The sequence below is a fragment of the Glycine soja genome, chromosome 6 (assembly GCF_004193775.1).
Source record: "Glycine soja cultivar W05 chromosome 6, ASM419377v2, whole genome shotgun sequence".
Classification (NCBI taxonomy): domain Eukaryota; kingdom Viridiplantae; phylum Streptophyta; class Magnoliopsida; order Fabales; family Fabaceae; genus Glycine; species Glycine soja.
In genome coordinates, this window is record NC_041007.1 from 31008784 (window position 1) to 31020128 (window position 11345).

Consider the following 11345-nt stretch of genomic DNA (forward strand, 5'->3'; position numbering starts at 1 on the left):
GGAGACTACTTCTTACCCTTCTTCTACTGGAAGTGAAGATGAAATGAGGGATGAAGAGTCTAGTGAGGAAGTCTACCCTCATGAAGAAGGTGACCTCCTAATGGTTAGAAGACTCCTTAGAAGTCAATCTTGTGATCTATCTTAATCCTAAAGAGAGAACATCTTTCATTCAAGATGCAAAAATTTTAGATAAAACTTGTTCTCTCATTGTGGATAGTGGATCTTGTTGCAATTGTTGTAGCACAAGATTAGTTTCCAAATTGAACATGACTATCATTCACCACCCAAAACCTTATAAACTTCTATGGCTCAATGAGAAATAAAGGCTAATTTTCTACAATTTGCATATCTAATGGAAGGTGGGTGGTTTACTTTTCTCTATTCAAAACTTATTATTTATATGTTAAAATTCGAATATTTTCTACAAATTTATAAAATCTTTCAAAATCTTGTTAATCCATAAATTTCTTTCAGATTGTATGAATTTATTTGTTATAAATTCATTATAATCCAAACTACAAAATTCTAATCATAAAAATTTCTTAAAAAAATCTTAAAAGCCATTACTTTTAAATTCACATAATTTTTTACGTTAAAATGCTCTTTATAAATCCTAATCAAATACACTCCCTAAATAGTGAAAAATAAAAAGTATTTTTGTAGGAATTTAACACATGCCACTTGTTTTATTTTATTTTATTTGTACACAATGTTTTTTATGTATCATTATGCCAAGAGTTATTTTCTTTTATAATTCTAATAATTTATAAATGAAACCAATTTATTTTATATATAAATATTTTTTATTTTACATATTTTTATTTTGAACAATTTACATATTTTTATTTCAATTACAAAAATTTATTTAATATAAATAGCATGTTAAAATTTTAAATTTAACTAAAAAATTATATAATAAATAATTTTTATATTCCAATTATATAAATAAAGAAATTTACATAAATTAAAATCTAAATTGTTTATATAAATTATTTTATACAATTTATATAAATTATGTAAATTAATTTTAATATTTAAATTATACAAAAAATTACATAAAATAATATGTATATGAAAATGAATATATGTAATTTGTATAAATTACAAAAAATAATTTACATGATGAAATTATATTAATGTGTATAATTAGAGCAACTGTACTGTTTGAAATTTAAATATTTTTTATAATTAAAATAAAAAATAATTCTTTTTTCAGATTAAAATTGTGTAATTGAAATAAAAATACGTAAATTATATAAAATAAAATAAAAATTATATATGAAATATTTTTTAATTTATAAATTTTTATAATTTAAAAAATGCATATACATAGAAACATTGTTAAAAATGAACTAAACAAAATAATTAAGTGACACAATGATTTCTTCCCTTATTATTATATTAAATGTATTTAATTCCTATTAAAATATTTTTTGTTCTATTTAATATTTATCACGTAAGTATTATGTTGATTATGTATATAATTCTCATATCAACATTTATATGTCATATCATTGATTTTTGATAGACTAAAATTATTTACTAAATATTTTTATTTGAAAATAAAAGGTGCAAAATCACGAATTAGAAATTATAGGACAAAATTTTCAATTTAGAAAAAAAAATCTCGTCCAAAATTCCAAAAAAAAAAAAAAAAGCCTTTGGTTTGAAAAAAATTGACCCAGCTAAAATGTCAAGAAACAAGTCAAAAAATGCCTACGCTCGCCACGTCACGTTATTAGTACACGTGTCGAACGATGATTCGTGAATCCACGTACCACTTCTCCACGCAGCGCAAAAGCTGCAACTCCGCTTCTCCTATTAGAATTCTCACAAAAGCTTCACAAAATTCACAAAGCTTCATTCTTCATAGTTCAGAATTCAGATCCATTCTTGTCCTATCTTTTTTTTTCTTTTAGATTTTTCTTTAAAATTCTCTATCGACCAAAGATCTTCAACAAACCGGTAAATTCTCTTTCTCTTTCTCCGATTCGTTTCCGAGAATTTTCAGATTCACAGATCTGTGTTATTTCTGGCTTCGTTCGATCTGCATTTTCCATCCGTTAAACGTTTTCTGGTTCTGTGAATGATTGCATGTTCGTCTTTGGTATTGAATTCTCGCGTGCGTTGTGTTCGAACGAACATGTCGTGTGCGAATTGTCGATTGATGGCGTGCGATTAGGGTTTTGAATTCGTGATCCTGTTCCGATTTGTGTTATTTTAGGGTTTGTCCTTTAATGCGTTGATTCAGATCTAGTTTGATCGAGTGTGGTGCTGCTTCGCATGATTTGATTGGTGTCTTGTCATTTATTTTAATTTTTGTTTGGTGATGAATGTAGGTGATCTGGATTGTCAGTGGTTATCTGAATGGTTTGCTTGAATCATTATATTTTTTTTCTTCTAAACCACAGATAAGGGAATGTTAGATTGCTTCAATTGTATTAGTTAATGCATTTACCAAAAGTTTGAATTTTTGTAATTGATTGTAGTATTCAAGCTGCTAATTTTTTTTTTTATTATTATTATTATTATTATGATTATATGAAACAATTGACGTTATTTATGTTAATTCATGGGGTGCATGACTTGTATCTAGAGATGACCATCTACATTAATTCAGGAGTTTTCTCTAGAGCTGAAAGTGATTTTTTTTCCATTTCTTTTCCTTTTTTATAAGTGTCATTGTTCCATTTATGCATGGTTAAATGCTCATACTCAATAATCCTTAAGTATTGCAACTACTCCATGCATCATGGGTTTTGGTGATCAGAATTTTGTGAAATTCTTGCAGCTTCTTTTCCCCCCACATTCCATCCAATAAAAGAAAATTAAAGAACTTAATAAAAAAATTATTATGCCATGTCTACTTTTTCATTACTTGGTTTCTGTTTTTTTAATTGCTATTTGGAGGCTAAGGGTATGCTTTTAAATTACAGTTTTTGTTTTCCTCCCCTCTTTGGAAATCCTCTTATCTATACCTTTTAACTGTCTGGTGCAGGTTAAGTTTGTGTAGTTTGGTAAGATGGGTGGTGGATTTAGAGTGCTTCACTTAGTTAGACCATTTCTCTCGTTTCTTCCTGAAGTTCAGACTGCTGACAGGAAAGTGCCATTTAGAGAGAAGGTCATATATACTGTGATCTCTCTGTTCATTTTCCTTGTTTGCAGTCAGCTTCCTCTGTATGGCATACACTCAACAACAGGTGCTGATCCATTCTATTGGATGCGTGTTATCCTTGCTTCAAACCGTGGAACTGTTATGGAGCTGGGAATCACCCCCATTGTGACTTCTGGGCTGGTAATGCAACTTTTGGCTGGATCGAAGATCATTGAAGTGGACAACAATGTAAGGGAGGATCGTGCTCTCTTGTAAGTATCTTTATTTCTGTATCTTATTAATTTTCTTGGTACATGTGTTTTACACTTTTCCTTTTGCAATTCCTGTGATTTTAGCTGGTTGCTTTTGTGGTTGTCAATTTGTGATACATTGTTAATGGTGTATAAAATTTATTAGCATGTGCACTGGCTTATGTCTCACAGTTTTCAATTTTCTTAAGGAGGTTTTGCGCTTTTGTATATGTTTTCTATTGACATAATGTCTTCTCCTCTCTCAGAAATGGTGCACAGAAGCTACTTGGCATTTTGATAGCTGTTGGTGAGGCAGTTGCATATGTTCTTTCTGGAATGTATGGTAGTGTGGGTCAACTTGGAGTGGGAAATGCCATCCTCATCATCCTCCAGCTATGTTTTGCGGGTATTATTGTGATATGTTTGGATGAGCTCCTTCAAAAAGGCTATGGCTTGGGATCTGGAATTTCTCTGTTCATTGCCACTAATATATGGTAAGTTTTATTGTCCCTTAATTTATTGTATAATTTATTCCAGCATCGAGCTTGTGTCTCATAGCAACTATTAGCAAAGTGTATGGTCTTTTATAAAAAACTTATATGAATTCTCTGATTACATTGCAGTGAAAACATCATATGGAAAGCATTTAGTCCCACCACCATTAACAGTGGACGTGGAGCTGAATTTGAAGGTGCTGTCATTGCTCTATTCCATTTGTTGATAACTAGAACAGACAAGGTTCGTGCCCTTCGTGAAGCATTTTACCGGCAAAACCTTCCCAATGTGACAAATCTGCTTGCTACCATCTTGATCTTCCTAATTGTGATATACTTCCAAGGATTTCGTGTGGTTTTGCCTGTGAGATCAAAGAATGCCCGTGGACAGCAGGGGTCTTATCCAATCAAGTTATTTTATACCTCCAACATGCCCATTATTCTTCAGTCTGCCCTTGTTTCCAATCTCTACTTCATTTCTCAGGTAGTGGAGTTTAATGATGGTAAATTGTCACTTGGAGTAAAATTTTGTTATTGTTTTAACAATATTTTAATGGATTTGTACAGCTTCTACACAGAAAGTACAGTGGAAACTTCATTGTAGATCTATTGGGCAAATGGAAGGAGTCTGAATATGGAGGTGGTCAGTCTGTTCCTGTTGGTGGTATTGCATACTACATCACTGCACCTTCCAGGTAAGAGAAGTGCTTCCCATTGTATGGTTTATGGTTTATAAACATGCAAATCTCTGTACTTTGTCATGCTGATGTGATCTAAAACTTCAATCAATTATATTTTTGCCATTCATTGTTATTATATTAGTTCAATTTTCATTTTGGCTCTTTATTTTTGGCAGCTTAGCTGATATGGCAGCCAATCCTTTCCATGCATTATTCTACCTTGTGTTTATGTTGTCAGCCTGTGCCTTGTTCTCTAAAACTTGGATTGAAGTCTCTGGTTCATCTGCTAGAGATGTTGCAAAGCAGCTGAAGGTACTGACTATAACATGCATTTTTGTGAATTTACTATTTTGTTTTGTATCTGGAAGAACATTAGCACTTCAATATAATGAGCCTGTTTTCTCATCATATTTGTTCATAATAAAAGTTCATTTGTTGATAAGCTGTGTGATTTATTATATTGTGACATGTTCTAAGTCTTGTTTCCCAATTAATTAATACTGGAAATCTCCACTCAAAACACATGAACAGGTCTGCTAGGATTTGGTCCAAACCTAACTTTAGAAGCAATATTTTGTCTAATGTAGTGTTTATCTCAACTTTTCTTTGGGTTTCTCTTTCTAAAAGGAGAAGTTGAGTCACAATTTTTTTTAATGTAATTTTTCCTTTTTTTTAAATAAACAAAACCCAAAAAAGTAGAGCTTCTTCTATGGAAGCTGGTTAGAAGATTTCTACTTTTAAGAAGAGGCCCAAAAAAGTTGGGCCAAACTCCAGCTTCATTTCTACTTTATATAAGTAATGTTTTCTGTAAGCTGATCGATCAGTCTTATCAAGCACTCTGTTTTATTTTTAACCCACGGAAATTGATATTTGTAGTTTGTAGTAAGATTCATGAGCTCAATGCCTGAATCTATTATGTTGTTTATTAAATTTTCGGTTGTCACTTTTTTTTTTTTTTTAATTTGCAGGAACAACAAATGGTAATGCCTGGACATCGGGAATCAAACTTGCAGAAAGAACTGAACCGATACATTCCCACCGCGGCAGCATTTGGAGGCATATGTATCGGTGCATTGACTGTGTTGGCAGATTTCATGGGGGCAATTGGTTCAGGGACAGGAATATTGCTTGCAGTAACAATCATCTATCAGTACTTCGAAACATTTGAGAAGGAGAGAGCAAGCGAGCTTGGCTTCTTCGGTTTCTAAGCTCTGCTTAGCACATTCACTGTTGGTGACGCAATTCGGCTCTACCGCACCCACAGTTTTGTTGTGTAATGAGGACTGGTTGGTAGGTTGTTTAACACAGTAAGGAAGAACTTAGATTAGTTTTGTATCACTTTTCTCAACCGAGGAAGCCCTAGTATAATATCACTGTAAACGTTATGGAGTTTCTCTGAATACACTTGCGTTAATTTAAGTTGTCAGTTCTAGAAATTACTTGCTATTTAATATTATTAGTTTTCTTGACGTGCATTGCAGTAGTTTTTGACGTGAATCTTTCAATTGAAAGGGTAACTATTTGAAAGGTATAGCTGATGTTAAGGTGCAAAGTCTGATGTTAGGTTTATCTCAAGATTTAAGACAGAATTTCTCAAAAAGTGAACATTTTTCATGTTTTGTACAAGTTTTGAAAATATATTTTTAGGAATTGTTGACTCGTAGTCGTAGGAATATAATGTAGTACTGTTGTCACTTGCCTTACTGAAAGGTGGGTATCTATCTTTATTTCATTCTACAATTTTTCCACCCTATTTTTTCAATTCTAATTAATTAAATTTTAATTTTTATTAGAAATTACAAAACTTTAATTAATTAATTAATTATGTTAGAATAAATATTTTTGAAAATGATTCCTAGAACTCAAAATTATATTTTGAAACAAATGCCTCCCAATGTGAAGTTTCACTGTTGTCACTTGCCTTACTGAAAGATGGGGTATCTATCTTTCTTTCATTCTACAGTTTCTCCACCCTATTTTTTCAATTCTAATTAATTAAATTTTAATTTTTATTAGAAATTACAAAACTTAAATTAATTAATTAATTAAATGTTAGAATAAATATTTTTGAAAATGATTCCTAGAACCCAAAATTATATTTTGAAACAAATGCCTCCCAATGTGAAGTTTCAAGATAAGGTACGAAGGTGAGGCATCACTAAATTTTTCTATCAGGTATATGGAAGTGATTCATTTAAAACGAATTGTGAGTCATGTGCACCATCTTAAATGTCTAGAAAATCACATTTTTTTTATCCTCTTTTATGATATAGGTTACATAATGAAATTTCTGAAACATACTTTTCATCAGTAATTAAACTCTTAATAAAATCTTTTCATATCATTTTCTAAGGCATCTCTTTCTCCTCTTTCATCTTCTCAAAGAGGGTCTCACTCCGTGTTCTTAATAGTGGCGACTGTGCCCTTAAGTGGCACACTTTTCCTATAAATTCTGTGAGTAAGACGAATTCGTCAAACACTTTTCGAGTTCTCAACTTGATCGCTGCCTGTAAGTTATTTTTTGGGAAGGCCGATTGTAAATAATGCACTAAAAATTAAATTCAGATGTAACATTAGGGAAGAGCTTGTTGAAATATAAACTTGATTTGGGCCTAAATTAATTATTTGGTTCTTTGGACTTAGTTATTTTGGGCTTAAGTAATTATGGGTCATGTTTCTAGAGAATTCTTGTAGTGTTTGGAGTGTCTAGATATTTCTTATGGTTGTAATATTCTCTAGAATACTCTTTGGATCTCTAGAGTTGAGAACTCTCTAGAATTAGTGTGTCTAGAGTTCTCCTTAGAGTAGTATAAATAGAGATGTAATCCTACACATTTGTATCAAGCAAAAATACAAAGTTCTCTCCTCCATAAAGAATTCTCCTTCCTATCAAGTTTCTATTCAAAGTCTCCAATATTCCTAAACATTTTTCCTAAACATAAAAAGCCTTATTTCCAACAAAGTGGTATCAGAGCTTCAAGATCCTCAAAAGATGGCGAATGGAGGTTTTCCTTTCCAAATGCCGATGCTCACAAAGAACAACTATGATAATTGGAGTATCAAGATGAAGGCGCTACTAGGAGCTCAAGATGTGTGGGATATTGTAGAGAATGGCTTCGAGGAGCAAGATGAAGCCTCGCTAAGCCAAGGTGTAAAGGAGACGTTGAAGGAGTCAAGAAAGAGAGACAAGAAAACTCTCTTTCTCATTTATCAATCGGTGTATGAAGATACATTTGAGAAGATATCCAATGCAACGACGGCCAAAGAAGCATGGGATAAGCTTTAAACTTGCAACAAAGGAGTTGAGCAGGTAAAAAAGATTCGTCTTCAAACTCTTAGAGGTGACTTTGAGCGTTTGTTTATGGAGGAGTTCGAGTCAATTTCTGATTATTTTTCTCGAGTATTGGCCGTAGTCAATCAACTTAAAAGAAATGGTGAAGATGTTGATGAGGTGAGGTCATGGAAAAAATACTTCGAACTTTAAATCCAAGTTTTGACTTCATTGTTACCAACATTGAAGAAAACAAGGATTTAAAGACCATGACTATTGAGCAACTCATGGGTTCCTTACAAGCATATGAAGAAAAACAAAAGAGAAAAATTAAACAAAAGGAGGCTACGGAGCAACTACTACAACTCAACGTAAAGGAAGCAAACTATGCAAATTACAAGAGCCAAAGAGGACGAGGTCGCGGCCAAGATCGTGGACGTGGACGAGGACATGGAGGAGAAGGAAGAGGTGGTTACAACAACCACTCCAACAAATTCAACAATGGAGAAAGAAGTTGGAATCCACAAGTAATAAGAGGTCGTGGAAGAGGAAATTCATGGTCGAGGTATGACAAATCACAAATCAAGTGCTTCAATTGCAACAAGATTGGTCACTACGCATCCGAGTGTAGATTCTCGAAGAAGGTTGAAGAGAAAGCTAACTTTGTAGAAGAAAAAGGCGGAGAAGAAGAAACTTTGCTACTCGCGTGCCAAAACAAATTTGAAGAGAAAAGAAACAAGTGGTACCTCGACACCGGCGCAAGCAACCACATGTGCGGCAATCAAAGCATGTTCGTGGAGATCAATGAAGCGGCAACTGGCGATGTCTCATTTGGAGACGACTCAAAGATATCAGTCAAAGGCAAAGGTAAAATTCTCATACGTTTGAAGAATGGGAGTCATCAATTCATATCCAATGTCTACTATGTGCCTAACATGAAGAATAATATTTTGAGCTTGGGACAATTATTAGAGAAAGGCTATGACATCCATTTGAAAGAACATAGTCTTTTCTTAAGAGATTGTAGACATAACTTGATTGCTAAGGTGCCTATGTCAAAGAATAGAATGTTCCTCTTGAACATTCAAAATGATGTGGCAAAGTGTCTCAAGGCTTGCTACACCGATTCTTCGTGGCTATGGCATCTACGATTCGGGCACCTCAACTTCGACGGTCTAGAACGTTTAGCGAAGAAGAAGATGGTGAGAGGCTTGCCTAGCATCAACCACCCAGACCAACTTTGCGAAGGATGTCTAATTGGGAAGCAATTTCGTAAAAGTTTTCCAAATGAATCAATAACAAGAGCAACAAAGCCGCTAGAGCTCATACACACCGATGTCTGTGGACCAATCAAACCCAATTCATTTGGTAAGAATAAGTACTTTCTCCTCTTTATTGATGATTATTCCAGAAAAACCTGGGTTTATTTCTTAAAGGAGAAATCAGAAGTGTTTGAAAACTTTAAGAAGTTCAAAGCCCTCGTGGAGAAAGAAAGTGGTCTTTCCATCAAGGCCATGAGATATGATCGAGGAGGAGAGTTCACTTCAAATAAGTTCAACAAATATTGTGAAGACCATGGAATCCGTCGCCCATTGATAGTGCCAAGATCGCCACAACAAAATGGAGTAGCAGAGAGAAAGAACCGGACCATACTTAACATGGTGCGAAGCATGCTCAAGAGCAAGAAGATGCCGAAGGAGTTTTGGGCTGAAGCAATGGCATGTGCAGTTTACCTAACAAACCGTTCCCCAACAAGAAGCGTGCATGAGAAGACACCACAAGAAGCATGGAGTGGAAGGAAGCCTGGGATCTCTCACCTCAAAGTGTTTGGAAGCATTGCCTATACCCATGTTCCAGATGAAAAGAGGACAAAGCTCGATGATAAAAGTGAGAAGTACGTGTTTGTGGGTTACGACTCAAGATCCAAGGGGTACAAGCTCTATATTCCAAATAGTAGAAAGATCGTCATAAGTCGCGACGTGGAGTTCGACGAAGAAGATTGTTGGGATTGGAGTGTTCAAGAAGATAAGTATGATTTTCTTCCTTATTTTGAAGAAGATGATGAAATTGAACAACCAATCATAGAGGAACATATTACACCACCTGCCTCACCGACACCAAGGCTGGATGAAACAAGTTCAAGTGAGAGGACACCGCGACTAAGGAGCATTGAAGAGATTTATGAGGTAACCAAAAACCTAAACAACATTAACCTCTTTTGTCTTTTTGGTGATTATGAGCCTCTAAGCTATCAAGAAGCGGCGGAAAACATAAAGTGGAAAGACGCCATGGACGAAGAAATCAAGTCAATCACGAAGAATGATACGTGGGAACTTACTACACTTCCACGAGGACACAAAGCAATCGGAGTAAGATGGGTGTACAAGGCAAAGAAGAATGATAAAGGAGATGTGGAGAGATACAAAGCAAGATTGGTGGCTAAAGGCTATAGTCAAAGACAAGGAATTGACTATTATGAGGTATTTGCTCCTGTTGCTCGTCTTGAAACTATTAGACTGATCATTTCTTTGGCAGCCCAAAATAAATGGAAGATCTATCAAATGGATGTGAAGTCAGCCTTCTTGAATGGTTTTCTCGAAGAAGAAGTCTATATTGAGCAACCACTGGGCTATGAAGTAAAAGGGAAAGAAGAAAAAGTCTTGAAGTTGAAGAAGGCGTTGTATGGTCTCAAGCAAGCACCGAGAGCTTGGAATGTTCGAATCGACAAGTACTTTCAAGACAAGAACTTCATCAAGTGTCCATATGAGCATGCACTCTATATCAAAGCGCAAAGTGGAGATATTTTGATTGTGTGTTTGTATGTAGATGACTTGATCTTTATAGGGAACAATCCAAGCATGTTCGAAGAGTTCAAGAAAGATATGTCAAATGAATTTGAGATGACGGATATGGGGCTCATGGCATATTATCTCGGCATCGAAGTAAAACAAGAAGACAAAGGAATTTTCATCACCCAAGAAGGCTATGCCAAAGAAGTCCTTAAGAAGTTCAAGATGGATGACGCCAATCCAGTTAGCACCTCGATGGAATGTGGCAGCAAGTTGAGCAAGCATGAAAAAGGAGAGAATGTGGATCCAACTCTTTACAAAAGTTTGGTTGGAAGTTTACGTTACTTGACATGTACAAGGCCGAATATTCTCTATGCTGTAGGAGTAGTAAGTCGCTACATGGAAGCTCCAACCACAACTCACTTCAAGGCGACAAAGAGAATCCTTCGATACATCAAAGGTACAACAAACTTTGGCTTGCACTATTACTCTTCTGACAATTATGACATTGTTGGCTATAGTGATAGCGATTGGAGTGGAGACTTGGATGATAGAAAGAGCACTACTGGTTTTGTGTTCTTTATGGGAGATACTGCTTTTACTTGGATGTCAAAGAAGCAACCAATAGTCACACTATCAACTTGTGAAGCCGAGTATGTCGCTGCCACATCATGCGTTTGTCATGCAATTTGGCTAAGAAACTTGTTGAAAGAGTTAAAAATGCCACAAGAAGAACCTATGGAAATATGTGTTGACAATAAATCAA

At 34.6% G+C, this 11345-nt stretch overlaps 1 protein-coding gene across 1 annotated transcript; it reads left to right on the forward strand.

Moving 5' to 3' along the window:
• Positions 1-1811: 1811 nt before the first annotated feature.
• LOC114416774 (protein transport protein Sec61 subunit alpha-like) lies at positions 1812-5992 on the forward strand. Its single transcript, XM_028381776.1, has 7 exons — positions 1812-1965; positions 2999-3366; positions 3612-3839; positions 3969-4323; positions 4407-4534; positions 4696-4831; positions 5488-5992. The coding sequence occupies exons 2-7, from the start codon at positions 3023-3025 to the stop codon at positions 5725-5727; spliced, it is 1431 nt and encodes a 476-aa protein (XP_028237577.1). The 5' UTR covers positions 1812-1965; positions 2999-3022; the 3' UTR covers positions 5728-5992.
• Positions 5993-11345: the final 5353 nt, after the last annotated feature.

Excerpts from the sequence above, each read along its gene's own strand:
- LOC114416774 (XM_028381776.1), top strand. The coding sequence starts at position 3,023 with ATGGGTGGTGGATTTAGAGTGCTTCACTTAGTTAGACCATTTCTCTCG. Across the intron at positions 4,324-4,406 it reads ATCTCTACTTCATTTCTCAG|CTTCTACACAGAAAGTACAG; the intron begins GTAGTGGAGTTT and ends GGATTTGTACAG. Across the intron at positions 4,535-4,695 it reads TACATCACTGCACCTTCCAG|CTTAGCTGATATGGCAGCCA; the intron begins GTAAGAGAAGTG and ends TATTTTTGGCAG.